We start from the raw sequence: 24463 nt of genomic DNA, 5'->3' as shown, positions 1-24463 counted from the left end.
TGCATGGCCAAGAGCCTTACAGTGAGACTTTTTACCATACATTTCTTCACCCCTTTGTAATATGCTCAGCTAAAAGAAACTGTTTCCACTTATTCTAAAACTATTATTTTGTCACATTTTTGCAAAACTTTTACTTGTGAATGATCATTAATCCTATTTAGTTATGGGTACACAAATGTGTTCTCTTAACCTCATAGTATGAGAAGTAAATGTCTATCCATAAAAACAACTGATCATTGCACACTTACAGGTTCAGAGACTGTGCCAAAGTATTCCTCAACAATATTTGAAAAAAAGAGAAAATATGTACACTATGAGTGTTGTTTGAATTTTTGCATAAATGAGTTTTAGATTTAGGTATAGGTGATGCAGAGTGAAGACTTGAAGTGATGAAGTACAATTTTAGTTCTAACACACTAAAAATCCTGTTCCTTAGAACACAATAGCATGGATATCCTAAAAAGATGAAGGGGTCAGACTATGTTCTTACCATCATCAAGAAAAACAATAATTGGGCCAGATGGGGTGGAGATTGGGGCAAGTAGAAGGTAAGGATAAACAGGAGAATGTCCTTGAAGAAAAGGTTGCAGGTTTTCCCAAGAGAGAACTTAAAAAGTTAAACTCTGCCCTGAACTCTAGGAAAGCCATTTGCGTTCCTGACACTTTATATTTCAGGAGAAAATTTGTGTACGACAGGAACAGATTTACAGTGGCAATGCTTATTGTCCAATTTGTCTCCTTTTTGTCACCATAAACATTTATCCATGCATATATACACTTAACACACATGTAAACAGGATTGCTCTGGGCATTTCAGTCGTCAAGAAACAGAGAATGAAGTCAGTTGCCCAAGGTCACAAACTAACTACATTTCAACTCAAACGTGTTACTTCTGTTTCAGTTGTGCATTGTGTGTGTCTGGGAGTAAGAGTGTGTGTGTGTGTGTGTGTGTGTGTGTGTGTGTGTGTGTGTGTACCCACAGGTTTTAATTATGTCTAGTGTAGTTCGGCTCCTGAGCACAGATTCCAAGTGCCATCTAATGGCTGACATTCTGTAACCTCTCTGGACGGTTGGATATTTTTAACAGTCTAAGAGATGTGGAATGGTTAACAGATTAACCTACATTTCTCAAAGGCAGCTTTCTGGATTTTTTAGTTTTAACTAAATTTTTAAAAATTTAAACTACATATTGCTTTTAATGATAGACAACTACTAGAATTGTCAAGGAACAGAAATAAAATCTCTCAAGTTTGAGAGAATCTGAATTCAATTGCTAATAGCAATGCTACTAAAATATTTTTAATCAAACTTATTGCTTACACCAAGTACAGTGATACATTTATATGCATTTTCAAATTTTACAGTAATATTAATCCTTTGAGAATATGGAAGAGTAGAGTGGGAATTGGTTAACTTCACTCATCCCTAGGGTTTGAACTCAGGCCTGCTAGGTTTGAGTACTGCTTAAATATGACTGTATTAACATATATTAGCCATCAAAAATATCTTACTCCTATTCATGCTGGTGCTAAATAAGATGTATGTTCTTCTTTGTTTATCCTGGAATTATATATATTTTTATCTCCAATGGAAAATTGGAAAAATGGGCACTTATAATGAAACATAAGGCCTAAAATTAAACCTATTTGCCCTTGCTCTCCAGAAAAATAATGAATCAATTTGGATTAATTACAATACGCCTACCTTGATACTTTCTGAAATTCCACTGGAAGAATAGATCCCTCATCCCTTTTGGTCTTACACTGAAGCATAAAATTGCCATAAAGCTGTTTAAATAGTTGTACTGCTCTCCCATAGAAGTGGGTGCACTTCAGTCATGGAAGAACTAGTTCCAATATTATAAAGCAATTTGTGATCCCCTAAGGTTTTTGTACTACATAGATGTAAAATAGTATTATTAGCTCCTACAATCATCACTTCACCATTCACACTTGAAGCAACTGAGGTTTCCACAAATCAGGCAATGTGCAAATTCTGTCATAGTAAAACATTTATTTGTTAAAGTGATATAGATTATTCAAGATTCTACAGTCTTAAATCATGGATGGCAATGTAACATGGATTGATACAGAACTCGATGCCAATGTAGGCTTATTTCTTTCCTTCTTTTAAAAAAAATACTTGTAGGTCAGAAGAAAAAAAATTTTGGTTTTAAAAGGGGATGAACCATGGTCTGATAGAGCCAGTTCCGCTGCATCAGAGACTTCTGCTTCAGCTCCTGTGGACAATTTCTTCTAGGACACCAGTTCAACAATTAACCTTTGTGAATTGAAACATTTTTAAATTTTGTCTGGTAAAAATATCAGTGGCAAGTTTTTTCAGGAGAGAGAGAAGTGGTGCTCTTCAGATTAACTCCGGCCTCTGAAATGAAAGAAAAAGAAAAGGAAAAAAAAAAAAAAGAAAAAAGAAAACACACAGCTAATAAGATCACTGGGCTAGCAATCTAGAAGTTACTGAACTGTAAGCACCCAGGCAGGAGCTTATTGCTACAAAATACTAGATATATTTCTATTTCTGGATACTATTTAGACATGCACATCAGCACTTAAAATGTTCCCTGGTAATTTCAAATTATTGAATATATTAAAAAAATCTCATTTTAGAAAGGAATCTAAATGTTTTTTTCGTTTTTTTTTTTTTGTGGTATGCGGGCCCGGTTCCCCTGCATCGGCAGGCGGACGCGCAACCACTGCGCCACCAGGGAAGCCCTCTAAATGTTTTAAGACTAAATAGTTATGCAAGTCAGAGCCAAACTGAGGAATGGCATTTTTCCTTGCTTTGATTTTCACATTTATATTCTCAAATTAAGAGAAAAAAAGTTACTTTATTCATTAATGCATGCTATTCAGGCTTTAACAAATATTCACATTGGCTTTTTAAATATGAACATTTTAGATCAAATTTGTTCATCATATCTAAAACCTACGTGATCTCTACTTTTTTAATATATTCTTTTGGAAGCTTTGTATCATATTAAGGTTTTATAAAATTTAATTATACATTTACTGATAGTGAAGACAATAAATTCATCTACATTAATTAGTTCTTCACCCACAGAACAAATAAAATAAATGTGAAAACACAATAACTCACAAGCAAAGGCATTTCATAGTTAACATGATTTTTAAAGAAAATCATATAAAAAACAATTTTAAAATATTTAACTAACAAACTGTGAAAATGTTTTTTCTCTAACATGGGTTCTCAGTACTCATGACTTTCAAATATGTGCATAAATTCTATACTTCAATAAGATGGAAAATAATTTTTGAGAAATATACAATTTCATAATATGAAATAGAAGTAATTTTTCTCCTTTCCATTCAAGAACAACTACATGCTTACAAGTTGAGGGTTATAAAATGCATGGAACAAATGCATGATGAAAAATAGCTTCTTAACTTCAAATATTCTATATCAAAGTATTGATATAGGACATATTTGGATAACTGTGTGGTAAAGGTAGGCAAAATACTATAGAGATATTTTACTTAAGAAAATATTTCAAAGTAGTTAATCAGAATAAGTGAAATTATTTTTGAGATAAACGATAATTTTTGAGAATTACTGAACAAAGAATTACTGCATGTTTGAAGACTGTTAATAGATAATAGATGTGTGTTTGATTTTTAAAAAATAATTATTTGGAAACTACTGAAAAAAATCACTTTAAACTATGATGGGAAATAGCTAAATTCCTCGCTATTGGATTCACAGCACAGCTTATTTTGGTGAAATCGGTTATCAACAATACTTTTATTTATTTTTGTATATCCAGTAATATGTTCCCTTTGATTAAAAAAAGTGATGGTACTACACCAAATTTCATTTCAGGAAGTAGTAAGATAGAAAAGACTAAATATACCTAGAAGAAAAATATAGTGGACAGTATAATTAGTTTGACTTTGGAAATAATAAATCCTTCCAGAATAACAAACTTTCTTTTAATATCAAGCTAATGATTCTATAAGCTGACATAGTTTAAAGAGTTTTTGGTTCAGTTTCACATTACATAATAGCATTAACAAACTGTGGGATTATGGTTTATAAAAAAGTTGTTATTTTGAAGATTAGGAAATAGCAATCGGTTTTGGGAACAATGGTGTGAATTTGTCTGCCCTGAATCTGCCATTATTGAAACGATGATGTAATATGAAGTTGAATAAAAATTTTATATGTAAGATTCAAAATAACACTTTTTACTTATCAATAAACAAGCATAATGATTCCATAAAGATCTAAATATGGAACACAAAATTACAAGAGCATCACAAAGAAAAAACAAGATGGACTATAATAACTATGCTAAAATGTTTTAACAACTACAAATAATGAATTTGGGGTAGGTTCAGGATGTTTTGTCAATGGTCCTCATTTGACAATGAAAGGGTACCATGCAAAACACTGCACAATCTTATCAACAGTACTACAAATAAAAGGAGAAATTAAAGCTACGTCAACATTAGAGGAAGAAAAAAATACCCCGACATTGAATGGATTTGGGAAACTGTTATTGCTCTTACTCTGAATGTAATTAAGACCTATGAGAGATTTTTTATCTTATATAGTTAGGATATCTAAAAAGAAGGAAATGATTTCTAAAGGTCATTGCTGACACTAGGGTTCTATATATTTTTTTCTGATATGTTCAAATAAATATGTCACAAAGTATGCTTTAATTATTATAAAAATAGTTAAATGTTTTCTACAATGTCTATTCTATTACTCTTTTTTTGTTTTTTTAATTTACTTGAAGGTAATATCATAGGTGGAGGAAACCCTACAGAACCAAATATTTTATATTGGTCATTCTTGTTTGTACAAAAAACATTGGAAAGATATCTGAATCATATACACACATTTGTTTTGCTGCTCAGCTCTTAGCTCATATGATTTTCAAACTGTGTTTTCCCATACTTGTTTTAATATTGCTGTTTATTTCTAATCAACACTAACTTTTTTTTTTTTTTTTTTTTTGCGGTACGTGGGCCTCTCACTGCTGTGGCCTCTCCCGCTGCGGAGCACAGGCTCCAGACGCGCAGGCTCAGCGTCTATGGCTCACGGGCCCAGCCGCTCCATGGCATGTGGGATCTTCCCGGACCGGGGCACGAACCCGTGTCCCCTGCATCGGCAGGCGGACTCTCAACCACTGCGCCACCAGGGAAGCCCAACACTAACTTTTTATTCACTTATATATTAATAGTTTGTCTAAAAGAACTACTACTGTCACCTAAGATACATTTTTTAAAATCTATTAAAACTGTGTTTTAAGTTTTTTTGCTTATTTTATTGTCTATATACATAAGGAACATTTTGACCTCCATTTAAGGCAATGGGCAGTGTCCAAATGTTTGGAAATTATATTTTGCCACTGGGTGGAAAAAGACATGTATGTTACCATCCTACAGGGAATATAAACTTAAACTAAAATTGTATAATCCTCCTTATCCCACTACCACCTCCCCACCAGAAAACTAAGAAGCTGTGAACACAAGGAACCTCTGCCAGCTCTCTACCTCACTTCATTCACAAGGTAAAGTGCTGCTGACAGTGTGAAAAGCCATGAGAAGACTAGCACACAGGTCACAGTCTCTTCAAAGGGACATTACCGTTTGGTTGTGCTGACAGCTGTAGAAATGATAAGCCTGCTATTGCAGAAATCATTTATCAAATAACAAGAATAGTTGCACTGAAGTCATATGGTGACTTAAATCTGATAACAGAAGTGTAGCAAGAAATTGGCTAATGAGTAAATGATGTATTATCACTAAATTTTGTTAACATTCTTCTTTGTCTGTGGATTTATTTTTCTAGCTAATGCTCGTAGAAAGAAAAAAAAAATAGCCAAAGCATGGGGGGAAAGTTGCTATGACATTATGACATAATGTTTCAAAAAAGGAACTCAATAAAGACTCAGCATAAAATTTTAAAAATAGGTGACATATTCTACATATGCACGTTCACTATGAAATCTAATACAAACACACATATGTTCATATGAATTTACTACATACAGAAACGACAAATCATTGAAAGATCATGCACCAAATTATTAGTATTTGTATCTGGGGGGAGGGTTATGACAGATTTACATTTTTTTTTTTATTTTAAGCTATATTTTCCAAAGTCCTCTAATACTAATTACTTTGGGACAAAGAAAATCGTTATTAGAAATCGTATGTAATTATCACATTGGCAAACCTTTTGCTATCCCAAGTAGCAACCAAACTCCCAAGGAGATTACTTTTCTCTAAATTTGACTTCTAACACTGTGGTAAAATAAGGAAATAAACACAATAATATGTAATATGCCCCACAAAATATGAATACTTGGAGAATTGCTTTAATTGGTAGTTGAAAAATGATCAGATTGATTCTCCTGCTTCCAAATCTTGATAGAACATTTAGAACCATTCTGGATCATGCTTCTGATAGGGGAAGATTGACTTTTTAATTCCTTTCTAAGGATATTCTCTTTCAGAACAGCCAGGTGTCCAAAGTTACATGATAAATTAACGTTTTCAAATCAAAGACAGAGGGAGAGAGGGAGGGAAGAAAGGAAGAAGAAAGAAAGGGAGAGAGGGAGAGAAAGAAAGGGAAGGTGGTAGAGAACAAAGGCACCTTCATGCAGGTCAGTTCAATTCTATTAACACCAAGTACGTGCCCGACTCTGTGCTATTGATTGTTTCCAGTGAGCCATCTGTTTGTTTTTTTGCAGCATAGGAATGGGACCCTAAATTCAGTAAAGAAATGATGAAAAACATTTTGTTTGATTTGGAAATGAAATTCTTTAGGGGAAACCCAGAATGATGGTCCAAGTTATTGTTATCTTTTAAATAAGAAATGGTTAAAAAAAAAAAGACCCTTATTTTTACTATCAACAAATAAATCAATGGCTTTTTCTAAGAACATTTAAAAGCAGAATATTTTTTCTGTGCCAAATCTTAAGCAAATGGCTGATGCATCCAGCTGTTTGAACAGATTGCTAAAGTGTCATTCTGCTCTGGAAACACACTTTCTGATCCAGTTAAAATGCAGGAATCAAATACTCATTTGAAACTTAAAAAAAAAAAAAAAAGAAAAGAAAAGAAAACCAAGAAGAGTAATTGGTTGCTGACAAAAGGAATACCATGAACATTTCATGTGTAGTCTTTTGCTCCATTTTATAGCGGCTTCATTCATTTTATATACATGAAACACTTCTGTTCATCCACTTTCGGTGAGGCCTAATATATTATCTCAGCTTCTATTAGGATGTGGAGTTCAAGGATAGGAGTGAATATATTCTTATCAAGCTACTGTCTTCACATTGGGAAATATTTGTAAAAATACACATGATATCATGCGTGACTACAAATGTGACTCCAAAGTCACACTAGTATTCCCTTTATTCTTACAAGGTGAATCAGAAATATTGGGTTAACCAGAAATATGTCTAAATTTAGGAACTGGAAATTCACTTAACCAAACTGAACTTCACTGTTTACCACTGAGCATTGAGTACGTTTTAGTGGAAAATTTCAACAAGTTACATAAACTAGCAAAACAAAAATAAAAAATTCATTTATAAAAGAATATACCCGCTTAAGTGCCGAAGCATGTGACAGATAACAAGAATCTCACCTGTGTTTCCTGGACAGTCTGGTCAACATTAGTCGGCAAAGCATCTGGGAATAAAATTTTCAGTGTCATGAACAATTCATTTTTTATGAAACAGACCTTAAAATACTTCTCACTGAAACCTTGATAAGATTCATCTTAACAAAGAGTTATCTGCACATTTTTTTGATAACTTACCAGTTCTTGGGTTAATTGCAATTGACTTTATAATACTTCATAGTTCTCTATGGCTATTTCCTGATACATAATACTCTAAACGCAGAATTTTTAAAAAATATTGTTCCAGTTACTAAAATGAGTAGTTATCAATATGGAATGCACTTTTCCTGCAAGAGTTCAATAAGAGAATCAGGCTTCTATTCATTTTTCTTACTCAAAGTTAACATTTCGACCACAGAGTTGCATATGATTAATATGGAAAGATACATCAAGGAAAAACAATCCAAAGCAGGAAATGTACTTTTACCATATTCAGCACGCAAAGTATAAAATAATAATTTACAATATAAACCATTATTCAATAACCCCCAAGATAATAATAGCATGTTTTGCTGAATACCAGTTTATCCTTATATAAAACAGTAATGTTCTAAATGAAAACATTCTGCCTTCAAATGTTCATATGTATATTCCAATTGGCTATAAATGTCTAATATCATTAAATAACCCTGTACAGTACACATTCTATTTCCTCCCAAATGTCCTATTTTAAAGCAAATACTCTAGCCATTAAGAAGGGACACAATTATAAGAAAAAATTAGGTGTCTCAGGAAAATATCATTCTAAGGGTTCACAGGTGAGTGTGATGAGAACAGTACAAAATACTTTTTTGATAAAACCTCCAGTATAAATATTCATATAAATTTACAATGACCTCTGAAGATTAGGTTTTACATGAAAGCAATAACAAGATATGTTTGCATTATACAGAAAAAAAATAATTAGGAAATTACATTACGGTAGAGCCCACATAGTATATTCCATAAGTCCCTTCACGTTGATGGTAACTTTAGATTCTAAATTTTGACTTTGAAATAGCTGAAAAAATCAGAAGACAGTGGTACACTGATTATTGTTATATTGAGTATTTATGATATCTGATGAAATTGCAGATGCATTAATATTACCTTAAAGAGGTAATTTCATACTTTAGTATACTCCCAGTTACAAACTGTTATTTTCTATGTCCCGCTTCAGATAACACCACGATTAGGATGACTCGATCCCAGTAATACATTTACCATTCTTTATTCTGTACTGCTAAAAGAAAGGATGGTTTCTGTTGCAAAAAATGAACAAACAAACAACCCACCCCAAACCTGACAAAACTAATTGTATTTGTAATCCCAGCATGTATTTATCTAGCATGGGAGGGAAAGGACTGAGTAATCTGAAAGACAGAGCTCTGAAACAATTACATTTAAAATTCCAGTCATTAATTTTGGTTATTTTCTCTTTCCTCTATGAAATTTTTAAAGTGAGATATTTTTCATCCATAAATTTACCTCAACTAACACTGAACTCACAAACATTATAAGGTAAATTGTCATTATTATTATTATTAATGTTTTATTACCAATGGAGGAAGATAAGAAAAATCCTTTTCCCATCCAACCCACCTCTGGGCTGAAGTCCTTTCCCCAAAACACATTACACACACTCACACACAGAAGCATCCACATACGCTGTTGAAGTGGAAAGACTGGACTCTTCCTGAGACTCAAGGGAAGGCTGAGCAAGGGGAAGAGGGTACACAGTCTTCATTCTTTCTAAAATAAATGAACACTGCTTGTTTATCATTATAAAATGGAGTTGGAATTCTGCCACACCGAGAAGAAAATGGGCTCGTATCTGCAGTCTTCTTTGGAAGAAACACCCCATTTACCTTCACAATTCTTGTACAAGAAGATGCTTTATGTTTTTGAAATTTTTTAAACTACTGGAATTTTAATGATTGTTTTTAACTTTATTATTATGAATAAACAGAGGGGGAAATACTAAAATTTAGGAAGTAAAAGGCTATTGATGTGAACTTTGTGATAATTGTTTTATTAATTTTTTAGTTTTATAAATGAATATTAATTTCCTTACAGTAATACAAGCAAATAAAATAGTTAAAATTTAGTTTGGAAGTACTTTTTGAGTGCTTTAAGGCAAAGCAGAAAATACTTCATGAAAAAAAGAAGATTCCTGTGGACAATGGAAGACATATAATTTTTAAAAATTCTTTAAATTCTTGTGGAGAAAGTATGTATCATTCAGGTAGTAAACTTGTTATGTCTATAGGTGGCTTACAATAGCTCAAAAACTTATATTCTAAAACTTTTTTAGTGAACTATATCTGAAAAGTAGCTAAAATCAACTGTCTAAAAGCATAAAAAAGCTTACTGTGACCTCAACTTAACTAATACATTTAATGGTTAGGAAAAAAAATGTAGAAAATGTGTTGTTCTCAGCAAAGGTGTTATTGTATCTAATTTAAATTATTGTATTTAATGTACCTCTGTGTTAATCTATTTGTAAACTAAAAATAAATAATATTCATCAAACCAAACTTTGTTTCTTCTTAGGATTTTGAGCCTACTTCGGATGCTTCATTATTCCTTTATGGAACTTATCTATTATATATACTTTTCTTTAAAAAGACCTACTTTAATAATAGTTTGACATTTTCAAATTGGGGGACAATTATCCAAAACAAAAAGTTACACAGAAATACATATAATTTTTTAAAAAGTTTGGAGTAAATATCTGTAAATATATTATTTGTCAGTTTGTTAGTGAACAAACTGAAACCATAGTGTAAAATGGCTAAAAATTAAAGAAGAATAATTAAAAACAAGGAAGCAAAAACAATATATACAACCTATACACAGTCAGCAACAACAAACAGCAAAACCATATGCTTTAGATCACATACATGTAGTTAGTTAAATAAGGAATGTAAGAAATGACAGAAAGAAAAACAACAAGAGGGATAGAATTTCTTGCTTATAGTATATAATATCTGGATCACAAATCTCCATCGTGCTAATTAATCAAAATTCTTAATATTGAGCTTTCTTCCCTGGCTCCATCCACTTATTTATTCATCTATCCATTTGCTCATTCATTCATCTGAGTAAATACTGCATTTTGGATATTATACCAGGTACCTTTAATCACCCCCAACCTTCACATAGATTTATCTTTCAGCCACTTCACACTGAAACTGCCCTGAGCAAAACATTTTTCATATACTTATCAACAACACCAAATAACATCTGACTCTCTTGATAGGCCAATTTTTGTTCACATATTTTGTTCAAATATAAACTTTTTGAAAGATAGGAACACAGGCCTTCTTAACGTCTGTAGAACAAGTGTTCAGGCATTTGGTTAATTCACCCTAAAAAGAGTCTTGTAAAAGCAATAACAATTTAAATGGTTTCAATGGCTTTAGTCAAACAGAATAAAATTTCACATGATTAGATATTATAAGAGTTCTAAATGTTTATGAGAAATAAAAGATATTTAATTAAAGTTTCATTAGAAACATAAGCAGGAAATTGACTTTAAAAATCCAGGCAACTGGAAAATAACATAAGTTAATCAGTAGCTTGGAGTAGACACATTAATCTGCTGCCTGTTCTGTGTGATTTCAGCGCCACCTTGACCACAATGTTCATTGTGCCAGAGATTCCTTGTTTGGGGATTCATTTATTTTAAGTCTTGAAATCTTTTATATATTCAGGATATTTTAATACTATGCAGGTAAAAACTAGGAAGGTGAAAAATAATATGCTTTTGTCAATCAGCACTTCATGAAGAATTAAGTAACTGGTGTTAATTAAAAATGTTTAGTTGGGATTAGAGCATTATTACAGAAATAGTGTTGAAAATACACTTCACTTTGAGCAATGCTTTGATTTTACAAAATAATACCACACATGTGATCTCATTTATTCTTCACAAGAACTATATATCTGACCCAGGAAGGCTGATTATATTTTAGAAATGTGAAAGACAAACTTCAGAAAAAGAAGCAGGGCAGAGAAGACATTTAGGAAACACCTAAGGTAATGAAAGCCCATTAGACAAATTTTTTCATGAGTTGCTCAGAAAGTAATCTCTAACTGCTTTAATCAAATCCACTTTTGAATGTCATCACGATAAATCATGTACAATATGTGCCTTGGTCAAGTTGAAATTAACTGAAAATTTTATAAATGCTTCCAACAAGAGGAAATTAAACCAATGACGGACATTCCTCACCTGTGTTTTAAATGGTGTTTCAAGTAATCTGAAAGAGTTACTAAACTTTTACTGTGTGTTTAACTTACTTCCAGGGAATAATTTACATAAAGTCCATATCTTATTATATTATGGCTAAATTTTTTTGTGCAATGTTCCCACATGAACCTTATTCTCAAAAAAAACCCCCAAAACAAAACAATAACAAAAAAACCCCAAAGTCCTGTTTACTGATCTTTAATAAAACACCATTAAGTTACCATATAATATTGTAAAAAATTTCAGCGAGTAGATAGAACCTTTCTCTATAGACCTTGATTTCAGTGACTGTCCAAGAATATCATATTATCAAGGAGCAATATTACTGTATGATTAAATAAAAAATTCTTTTTTAAATGACATATTCCCACTAAGCTGTATAATTTCTAATTAAATTTCATCGCAAGTTTTGGTGCAAATGATAAATACATTTACTCAGAGAGAAACATTCAAATTACAGAGTAGAAGGGAAAAATGAAACTACTATCTGGTTAATGAGCAATGACTTTATATTGCTTATAAATGTAATAAGAACTCTATTAGAAGATTTTTATTTAACTTGGTGATAAAAATAAATATCCCTTTGATAAAGGTAGTTTTGTATTTTTGTTTCTCTATTTAACTTGCATTAAGAAAAATATAAAGCTCATTCATTCACCAAATGTGTACTGAATGAATGAAAACACCTTCATAAGCCCAGGCAGATGCACATGACTTAAAACTGGCCTATGACTTAAAACTGAATTGGCTTTTTTTGCCAAATGAAAAATCAATTGCATTTTCTTCTGCTTCCCACTGAAAAAGCTGTGTCATAGATGAGAAATATCTTAGACCCATTAAGGCACCTGAACCAAGAATGTTGATTAGAAGGGTACTTATTTTAACACTGTCTGGGTATACTTGAGTATCTTATTTTAAACAACATGACAACACAGAGCTGTTCTCTAAAATATTTGCCTAAAAACAAACACCACTGTCATTGAAAGAAAATATACAATCTACTCATTGAAAAATACCAATCATCCACAGGTGGTACTTTGTAAGACTGGAGGAAATATCATTATTTATGCAAGACTTTTTTTTTCATATGACAACTTTCATTTTGTGGTCTGCTATTGCAGAAACTGGTAGCTGGTCCTAGAATGGGGAAGGCACTGCTGTCATGCTTTTTCCCTAAACAATTTTATATATATGACCTTCACATATACATGAATATATATGAAGTTACTTCATATATATCCATGTATATATGAAGTAACTATACCCTAGAGGGTTAATACGCCATGGCTCTGTTAGCCATGAATCAGAGAGATAAGACTGGGATTTCAAATTCCAATTTCCTATGTGAGTTCTCAAAATAATTTTTTCATTAAAAAGAAATAATAGGTTACACAGTGCTTTCCAATATCCACTCAGAATTTGAAAGAGTTGCTTTTCCACTATGCCCATCAGAACTGTTGGACTGAATTAACATCGCATTCATAGACATGCTTCTTTTAGAAAACAGTCCGCATGTGTTCGGTGAGTTAATATAATAATAGTATTCCTTTAATTCTCCATTCAGGGAGTACCTGTGCCTTGCTCTGGATCTCTCAGCAGGCAAAGTGAGAAACTTACTTGGCTTTGAATGTGCTCTTTTAGATGTGGGTCCCTCTGTGCCAGAATCAGGAGGTCGACTAGCTAACTGCAAGGCAGTTGAGTTGTTCCTGTTAGTGTTTTGGGACTCAACATTTGTGACAGCTTCACTCTGTGGTTCGGTACCTGGCTTCGTGCCAGTCTTTCTTTTCTGCTTTTGGGACACAGAAGTACTTGAAGTCCAGGTAGGAGGCAAAGCAGAGGTAGTGGTAGAGGAGTCCTGACTTGAACAAGTTTCTGAACATTGTATCACATTGTCATTGGCAACTTTAAAACACTGGGCATTCTCTTCATGTCCCACAGCTTGTTTGGACATGGACTGGGGCAGCGTCACACTACAGCCTTGTATTTGAGCCCCATTAGTTTGAGAGCAGACGTTGCTGACCTTGGTGACCTTGTGTTGCCCATTATTGTTACAAACCTTATACCGGATCATTAGAATGATGATGAAAACCAGCACAGAGGCTACAATGATTCCACCAATAATAATAATCATGGTGCCTCCCAAAAACTGGGACTGCATGAAATGGCACCGCACATAATCCTCTTCCGTAGTAAACTGGATGCAACCCACGACTCTTGTGGCAGTGAGGGAAGTAATGCCATCATCATATATTGCCAAGACACACAAGTCATACATAGTTCCAGCAGCCAGGTTATTGACAAGAAAAGTTTTGCTCGTAGGAGGTATCATTCTGAGGGACAATGGAATTTGTGTTAATATTAAAAACAAAACAAAACAGATACACACACAGTCATTATGACTTTAGTTCTGTTTCATTTCAGTACTCATTAAGATAAACACATTTATAACATATGAAATATGAGAAAATGATCTAATCTTATATTTACCAAGTTAAAATGGCTAAAAGTCATTGTTGGATTCTGCATTATATTAATGGTGCCTGCACTATGTCTTGACAAGCTTATTAATTACATTGCTTGGCAAAGCAGAATTCCTAATAAAAGCCACTGCTAAAAAATCATTTATGACAAATTACTTTTGAAAGGTGTGACTGTGACATTATTTGACTACTAAACAAATCCATTTAGCACTTAAAACACCTCTGTGACTAAAAGCCAATTTGAAGGAAGGGAAAACACTGACAATCACATTAGAAACCAGAATGGAAATGCAATTCAGAGTATTTATTTTTAAAATCAGTTATAAGCTACTATGGAATGGTACCCAGTAAATCTATCTTTAATAACTAAGATAATTACTAAGATTAAAGTTTTTTGTGTGTGTTTTTGTTTTTTTTTTTTTTGTGGTACGCGGGCCTCTCACTGTTGTGGCCTCTCCCGTTGCGGAGCGCAGGCTCAGGGGCCATGGCTTACAGGCCTAGCCGCTCCGCGGCATGTGGGATCTTCCCGGACCGGGGCACGAACCCATGTCCCCTGCATCGGCAGGCGGACTCTCAACCACTGCACCACCAGGGAAGCCCTAAAGTACTTTATTTACAGATCTCAACCCTCTCTTATGTCTTCAACACTTGGTTCCCAGTATGTTTTTATCTATAAATGAGGTTGATGCGTAATATTATCCTAGAATCATGAACAGGGCAAAACTGTTGACCAGAGCATAAATCCCTTATCCTCCCCATTGTGGGCTGATGAAATTACTTTCACAACATAGTTTGTAAAGTTTGATAAGAGTTTAAGACATCTCTGAATCCACTGTATCACTAAAGTCTTCTGTGGCTCCTATTCTCCACTACCTTTTTCTACTCAGTAGCAACCATATATGACTAAGATTTAATTTGGAAAAAAGGCTTGAAACTCTCTTTTTTCTCTGAAAGAGTTTTAGAAATTTCAAGACTTGGCAATGCTAATCTGTTATACAACCTAAACAACGTGTTCTAAATGTACCAAGAAACTTTTAGGCTAGAGTATGTATTATGGTTGAAATCACTACCATTTAGTGAGTGCATAAGAAATGCCAGGCATTACTAAGCACTTTATATGCATCATGATTTCATTTTTACAATGACTTATGAGGTAGGCATTATCACCATTTTACACGTGACAAACATTAAGGTCAGGAATTCAAGCAATTTCCTCAGGGTCATAAAGAATTTACTTGTCATGGAAGGATTAAAATCTTGGAATTTGGAAAATAGAAACTGACCTATTTCACAGAGCTAATGTTTAAAGTATATAGAATGTCTAGTAGCTACAGGAAAGTAAGGGGTAGAGGTGGATGCCCATCTTTGACAACGGGTTAAATAATCCATAGCCTAAGTGAAAAGCTGAGTATGACAACAGCAAACTACTATATGCTAATATACACGCATCGCAGTCTACATCCCAATACATTTAGTGATGAGAGGGATATTAGAAACCATTTACTCTAATCTCTTCCTTTTAAAGATGTGAAAATTAAAACTCAGCCAAGTAGAACCTTGCCCAGCATCGGTCACATGGTTAGCTAGGTCAGTTTTGTTTTTTCCTACCAGCCCATGCTTATTTTTAAAAAAATTTTCTCTCATTTCCATACATGAGCAAAAATCAAATTATCTTCAAGAATTCACCTAGGTATATAAAAACTGATTTGATCTTATTTCAGAAAAGCTGAAAGGCAAAATATATATATATATAATATATATATATACATATATATATATACATGTATACATATGTATATTTCAAAGCCATGATTTTACATTATTTCCTAGGAGTAACAATAGTCTATCATGAGTGAAATTATATGGAGAGGTAAAAGTGTATATTTCCAACTGAAAATTGGACAACATGTGACTATAAATCAGTGAGGCTGAACTTTAGAAAAACATACCAGAAATTCTTTAGTCAGATGTGACTTCTCCATCAATATCCTTACCCAGAGATTACATATTTAACTCCACTGATACTTTCACTGCTCAAAATACTTATAAACTTTCTCTTTGGAACTGTCTTAAGAACCAGTGTATATGAGACAACACACACACACATAACTCAATCACTCAAAAAATCAGTCTCATTATTTTATAGTTACATCCTATTTTTGACCAAAAATGGCAATACCCATCTTGATCACCCACCTTATTCACAAGACTTGGCTCCAAATGGCTTTTGCTTGTTTCCAAAATTCAAATTCACCCTCAAAAGACGAAGATTTGCCACCACTGAGGATATTCAAAATAGTATGACGAAGGTTCTAAAGATAATTCCAAAAATGCTTTGAGCAATGGCAGCATTATTGGGATAATAGTATAGCCTCCCAATGTGACTTCCTTGAAGGAAAGAACACTCATGTGGATGTGTAAGTTCTGGTATGTTTTTGAATTTTTAAGATAAATCAATCTTGTTCTCTGATAGTCACATCTCTTAGATGAGGGGAAAAAAGTAAGTAAGCATAATATTAAATATAAATTTGAACTCTCTGAAAATAACAGCATTCAAAATATTTCTCCACATGTATTCACCTTTCACAAGCCTTACATATATATTTTAAAAAGTGGAGTACTTTCATTACAACACAGAGTAGCACTGCTGATTGAAAAAAATCAGTAGTAGATAATCAAGTCCTACACTAAGATGCACAGCAAGTACAAAAATTTGCTTAATTTTTCTTACCTGTAAACAAGGGTGTCATCATAAGTACCATTGTACTGGATTTGAAACATACGTATTCCCGGGATATTTCTTTGAAAATTAAATTTAAGCAGTGCCGTAGATGATGTTGCTTCTGCCACCACGATTTTATCTTGACTGATTTTAGTATCACCATTACTAGTGCTTGCATTAGAACCTGACTTAGTAGAAGTTGAGATATCTGAAGAACCAGGATCAGGCTCATGGATATGGTTCGTACTGTTTAGTAAGTGAGGGAGCTTAATTATATGAAGATCCACCATTTGTGTTGCTTCTCCAGCAGGATTGGAAGCAATGCAGGTAAAAGCACCTGTATCCTTAATAGTTGTTATAAGAATGTCAAGTGTTCCATTATCATACACCAGAGATCTTGTTGCATTTGAAATAAGCTTCCCTTCAGGAGAAATCCAGTGAATTGCAGGTTCGGGGTCTCCCCTCGCTTTGCACCTCAGGGTTGCCCTCTGACCCTCCAGGACTCTCATCTCATGTGTATGACGAGTAATGAGAGGAGGCTCACACAAAAACTCTTCCTCAGGAATTGACCAAAAATAGCGGCCAGTTAAAAGCGCTGGGGAAGCACAGGTCTCCAGGTCATCTTCTCTGGACAGACGCCTTAACCACAGCAATTCACAGTTGCAATGCAAAGGGTTTCCACCAAAACTTAATGCAAAAGTAGATGGGCTTATGATTCCTGAGGTTGCTAGGACCTGAGCTCGCTGAAAGAGAGGGTCAGGTGGTAACTTCTGCAATTTATTTGATGTTACATCTAGCCGAGTCATCTTGTGCAAGTGGGAGAAAGTCCCCTTAGGAATGTTATCAATCATATTGTGATCCAAACTGAGGGTGTGCAAGCTAACCATCTTCTCAACAGCATCCCATGGTATTGTTTCTAAATTATTATAGGACAGATCCAGCTCCTCGAGGGCAAAGACATCATCAAATGCTGTAGAAGAAATTAAAGTCAGCTGATTGTTGTTCAGTATCAAATGATGGAGATTGGAAAGCCCACTGAACATATCATTTGTAATTTTAGTCAATCTGTTGCTATTCAAATGCAATGCCCTCAGATTCCGTAAGTCAGCAAAAGCATGAGGTGTAATAAAACTTATTGTATTCCTGGATAGAGTCAGGTCCACCAAGCTGGTCATATTGGCAAAATCTTTCCTTTTAATATTTGTAACAAAATTGTCTGCCAAACGCAGTTCCACAGTTCTTCTGTCAATGTTTGGTGGCACAAACAAAAGCCCTTTCTTGGCACAAAGGGTTGCAAGATTAGGAGACAAAATCTGACAGACACAACGCTTTGGACAGATCTGAGCTTTCACTGCTATGCCAATGAAAAACAGATAAAAAAGAAATTTTTCCATTGTAGATCAGTTTTAAGAGCCTGTAAGAGAAGACACAAAATATAGTGTTAGCATCCAATCATTTGAGTAAAGTTCATATTCCTACTAAAATAATCTTTTTTATGCAAATTAGAATACAGAAACAATTTATTCACTTGCTTATTTAACCAAATATAAAATATTAACTCTGTATTGTCTGTGCAGTAGACCCTAGGATAAAAAAATATATATACCACTCATGACCTCATGAGATTTAAAATCAACTGGTGAAAACAAAGAAGTCAACAGATTATTATAATTCTGTCAATTAAGTGCTATTTTTGAAATATGTCCAGGGCACTCCCTGGGTTCACAAAAAAGAGACATTCAGCCCAGACTGGAGGATGGAAACTCAGGAAAATTTCCACTAAACCCCCAAAAGACACCTTGTAAATTCAAAACCTTAGACATATTTAGAAATTTGCAAGTATTTCAATTTACTAGTCTGAGCATAAACAGAAAGAGACAATATTTGTATTTGTTAACCTTGTGGCAAGATACTTGAAAGTAATTAATTGTTAATTAAATTTTATTCATCTTTACAAACTATCTTGAAAATAGTACAACCTCCACATCTTAGCTGCAAATACAGGATCTTGTTCTCAAATATTAAAAAGGCTGAAAATTTACCACAAATTCTCTGAGCTCCTTAACTATTAGACTGTTTTATGTGATATAATGTGGATTTTTGAAGATAATTTATGGAAAGCAGTCATCAAAATACTTGACAGTGAGTCCAAGAAGATGTCATATTCCATTCTCCTTTTCTGAAAAAACTTAGTGCACTTATATTTATTCAAATTTATTTTTTAAAAACTTGACAGTTTCACTTCTATCTTGATCTTAAGTATTTGCTCTTGAAAATAATCAAAAATAAAAATACTAACGCATACGTGATTAAAATTATCAAAAAGTACATGTAATTTTAAACACCAAAAGAGAAAACACCTGCAGAAAATCACTTAAATGTTTAATTGATGAAAATATGAACTACATAGTTATTCTAGAAATGATGCACCTAGTTTTCTAAATAAAACCTATTCTTATAGGTTTGATTTATTTTATGCCTATTTTATGCCATATTAAATATGGTTGTAATGAATAAGAACTGTCATTCTCAGCAAATGAAATAGTCTTACTCTTCTGTTCATGACAGAATAACTAGTACTTAGCCTTTCCGTAATAAGCAAAATTTAAAAAAACAAACAAAAAAAAGAAACTGTACAAAAATATGTAAAATGTCTGTTTCAGACATTGGAGAAAAGGAAGCAGAGAACTGTGATCCTTGAAAAAGTGAATTAAAAAAAATGAACCCTATCATTGAGCCCTAGAGACACTTTCCAAACCACAGCACAAGGAGGGAAAACAAGGCAAAGCATGAAGAGTCTTATTCAATTGAAGAGAACTGAGATCGGAGTGCAGTGTCTCAGGTGGCTTGACTTTATGGGGCAAAGTACCAGAAATGAGAGAGTTATCAAAAGAAAGAATGCCAGTAATCTCTGTACATAAAGACAGGACAATAGATACTAACTATATGGAAACACTGATGGGGAAAAAAGTGAACAAAAACTCAGTGACTTGTGGAAAAATATTAAAAAGTCAAACATACATATAATTGGAGTATTAGAAGAAAGCTCTAATGTAGAAATATATCTGACGAAATAAAGGCAACTTCTTTTTTTCAAATTTGTGATAAAAAAAAAAACCCAAAATCCAAGCTCAAAGCAAGAAAAACCCACAAAGACACATCACAATCAAATTGCAGATAACCAAAGAAAGAGGAAAAATAATCTTAAGAGCAGTCCCCAAAATAGGACACATTACAAGAAGATATGGTGAACAAAATGAAAATAAAAATAACGTCTGACTCCTCACTGACTTCTCTTCGGAAATAAAGCAAGATGGAAGACAATGAGAAATCTCTTTAAAGAGCTTCCAGAAAAAGAAAGGCCTGCCAAACTGGGTGGGGATTTATATATTCGTAAATGATGAAAGTAAAATAAAAACGTTTTGAGAGAAACAAACTGAAATTTTCATTACCAGAAGAACTTGAATATTTATAGATGCATAAAAAGCAACAGAAATGTTATATCTGTGGGCAGATATAAAATATTTTGTTGTGTTTTAATATGTTTATAAATAGTACTCTGGTGTGGATATAAACAGTTACAAAAAGCATTCACACCCTAACAATTAAATATGCTGGATAAGCTACACGTTATATATTTTTATAAATAACAACATCATAATGCTGAAAATACAAATAAACTTAATGGAATTATATTCCAGATAATGGCAGTCCTTGATGAAAGGGAGGATATACAGAGGTGTCCCCCTTCTTCCCCCATCAACAGAAAAGTAAATAGAAGAACCCACCTGGCATAAATTGGGGTGAGGAGAAACCAGCCTATCTTTTAACAAACTTTTTAAAAAATACCTTATTGTTTTAGAGCAGTATTAGGTTTACAACAAAATTGAGAGTAAGGTACAGAGATTTCCCATATACCAACTGCTCCCACACATGCAGAGCCTCCTCTATTATCTACATCCCTTACCAAAGTGGTACATTTGTTACAGCGGATGAATCTACTTCGGCACATCATAATCACCTAAAGTTCATAGCTTACATTAGGGTTCACTCTTGGTATTATACATTCTCTGGGTTTGGATAAATATATAATGACATATATTCACCATTTTGGAATCATACAGAGTATTTTCACTGCCTCAAAAATCCTCTGTGCTCTACCTATTCATCTCTCCCCAGCCCTTCCCGGGCAATCACTGATCTTTTTACTGTCTCCATAGTTCTGTTTTTTCAAGAATGTCATAGAGCTGGAATCATACAGTATGTAGCTTTTTCAGATTGACTTCTTCCATTTAATATGTTTTTAAGGTTCCTCCATGTTTTTTCAAGGCTTTGTAGCTCATTTCTTTTTAGCACAGAATAATATTCCATTGTCTGGATATACCACGGTTTATCTGCTTACCTACTGAAGGACATCTTCGTTGCTCCCAAGTTTTGGCAATTATGAATAAAGCTGCAATACACATCCATGTACAGGCTTTTGTGTGGACATGTATTTTTTACTCCTTTGGGTAAATACCAAGGAATGCAATGCTGAATTGTGTGGTAAAACATGTTTAGTTCTCTAAAAATCCATCAGAATGGCTGCACCAGGAATGTGTGAGAGTTCCCGTTGTATCACTTCTTCTTTAGCACTTGGTGTCAGTGTTACAGATTTTGGTCATTCTAATAGATGTGTAGTAGCATTTCATTGTTTTAATTTGCATTTCCCTGGTGACATATGATGTGGGATATCTCTTCATATTTTATTTGCCATCTGTATATCTTTTTTTGTTGAGGTGTCTGTGAAGGTCTTTGACCCATTTTTAATCATTTTTTTAATTATTGAGTTTTAAGAGTTCTTTGTATATTTTGGATAACAGTCCTTTATCAGATTTGTCTTTTGCAAATCTGTTGTATGTAAAAAAGCACCACCATACCTGAGGTCATCTAGGTTTTCTCTTATGTCATCTTCTAGGAATTTTACAGTATTGTATTATTGTGATTCAGTTCACCACAGCTTCAAACGCTTTGAGAGCATGGTTGGGAGTTTCCTATTCAGTAAGACATGAATCTTAGCACTAGAGTGGTTTTGGAGCTTTATAACTCTGTTTCCAGCTTTTTTTGGTGGCCAAGGAGAACTCCTTGATCTTTAATTTCACCTCTGGATTTCTTTGCTTTGTGCTGTAAATGAGGTATCCTACAAGCTTTTCTCATCTCTTCAGTGCCATGCCAGGCATTCTGTGGTTGAAAGTCAGAAATACCTCTATGGGAGGAAAGGGACTGAACTATCCTTTCTCTCTCTTCCCTCCCCTTCTCCCTCCCCCCCTCCTCTCCCTCATAGCTAAAACCCCTGAGTGACTTTTCCTTTCTGTTCTGCTTCTTATTCATTCTTCCAAACCTGAAAGTCTACATTGCCTGGAGGATTCATTTCAATTTTCCTTTCCTTCCTTAATTCTTCCTCAATTTTTTTCCTTATCTGAAAATGTAAAGTACCTAGGGAAATTGTCTCATAAAAATAGAGGGCAGAATGGTGGTTACCAGGGGCTGAGGGGTGGAGGAAGTGGGGAGATGTTGTTTGAGGGTACAAACCTGCAACTAGTAGATAAATAAGTCAAAAATTTGCATATAACTTATACTTGACCTTCTGTATCTGCAGTTCCTCTACATCTGTGGTTCTGCATCCTCGGATTCAACCAACTGTGAACCGTGTAGTACTGTAGTAAGTATTTATTGAAAAAAAATCTGTATATAAGTGGACCCGCACAGTTCAAACCCTTGTTGTTCAAGGGTCAACTGTATACATGTATTTAGAACAGGAAAAGCTAATGCATAGTGATAGAAATCAAATCTATTGATTGTGGTTGCCTGGTTGGAGGATGGTATATTGACTGGGGAAGAGTACAGAAAGATTGGGCAGGGAGGGTCATGGAAATATTCTATATCTTATTTGTAATAATAGTATACATTCATCAGAATTCATTGGCTATACACTTGAAATTCATGCATTTTATTTATGGCAAGTTTTCCTCAACAGGGTTGGTTAAGCTTAAAAGAGGAAATATGGGTTTTCTGTTATGTTTCCAAACATTGGTTTCAAAGGAAGAAGAATTTATAAAATGACAAGTTATTGGTAATCAGAACTTAGTCATAAATATTTTAGAAATACATATTTTCTTAGCTCTGTCATATATCCTCAAAGATTGTTTCCATTCCAACCCAAATTATGCGCCCTATCATAATCTGATTTACTCCCTCAGGTAACATACACACTGCCTGATGTAATATCATCTCACTGCTGATAGGGTCATTTACTAAGTAGCAATAAGTTTAGAATAAAATGGGCACCACTTTCTTAACTCTGTGTTTATTTATTTATTTATTATTATTTTTGTGGTACGCGGGCCTCTCACTGTTGTTGCCTCTCCTGTTGCGGAGCACAGGCTCCGGAAGTACAGGCTCAGCGGCCATGGCTCACGGGCCTAGCCGCTCCGCGGCATGTGGGATCCTCCCGGACCGGGGCACGAACCCGTGTCCCCTGCATCGGCAGGCGGACTCCCAACCACTGCGCCACCAGGGGAGCCCTCTGTGTTTATTTTTTAAGTGAGACCTGTAAGTAATAACAGAATCATATGAATTGTGATCAATGAGCATTCCCATGTTATCTTAGGACAAGGTGGAAATTTCAAAGTTTGTAAAAAATAGGAGATAGGAATCACAGAAAGAAGCAGAGTTTCACTTCCTACAAGTTCAAAAACTAATCGTTGGGCTTCCCAAGAGCCATGGTCGCTGAGCCTGCACGTCCGGAGCCTGTGCTCCGCAACCAGAGAGGCCACAACAGTGAGAGGTCCGCGTACCACAAAAAAAAAAAAACCAACAAAAAAAACTAATCCTTGACATATTTTTTAGATTAATATAATACCACTTGAAGAAAATGAATGTGACTGGAAGAGTGGAGTAGTTGTCAGTTTTGCTGGAATTCATAATTTAAACATTTATAAAGACCATTGGATGGACATAGAGACTGTCATACAGATTGAAGTAAGTCAGAAAGAGAAAAACAAATATCATATATTAATGCATATATGTGGAATCTAGAAAAATGGTACAGATGAACCAGTTTGCAAGGCAGAAATAGAGACACAGATGTAGAGAACTAACATATGGACACCAAGGGGGGAAAGGGGGGGATGGGATGATTGGGAGACTGGGATTGACATATATACAGTAATATGTATAAAATAGATAACTAATAAGAACCTGCTGTATAAAAAATTAAATTAAATTTAAAAAACCATAAAGACCATCAAACACAGTATCCTCATTTTTCTTTTGTATATATATATATATATATATATATATATATAT

General features: G+C 34.0%; 1 protein-coding gene across 2 annotated transcripts in view; it reads right to left on the bottom strand.

Annotated features, from left to right (window-relative positions):
- Positions 1-1998: 1998 nt before the first annotated feature.
- Positions 1999-24463, bottom strand: part of LRFN5 (leucine rich repeat and fibronectin type III domain containing 5) — a 280615-nt gene continuing 258150 nt past the window's right edge. The window contains exons 1-4 of one of the 2 annotated variants that reach the window (XM_028495501.1): positions 17126-18510; positions 13532-14244; positions 7645-7688; positions 2268-2382 (exon numbers count right to left, since the gene is read on the bottom strand). In XM_028495501.1, the coding sequence (XP_028351302.1) occupies positions 2365-2382; positions 7645-7688; positions 13532-14244; positions 17126-18510 (2160 nt within the window). In that variant the 3' untranslated portion in view covers positions 2268-2364. Of the gene's footprint in view, positions 2383-7644; positions 7689-13531; positions 14245-17125; positions 18531-24463 lie in introns of those variants that run through there. The other variant, XM_024117969.3, reaches the window with a different exon arrangement.

Source organism: Physeter macrocephalus, chromosome 11 (assembly GCF_002837175.3).
Source record: "Physeter macrocephalus isolate SW-GA chromosome 11, ASM283717v5, whole genome shotgun sequence".
In the NCBI taxonomy this organism is placed as follows: Eukaryota; Metazoa; Chordata; class Mammalia; order Artiodactyla; family Physeteridae; genus Physeter; species Physeter macrocephalus.
This window is presented reverse-complemented; position numbering and strand designations above follow the sequence as displayed.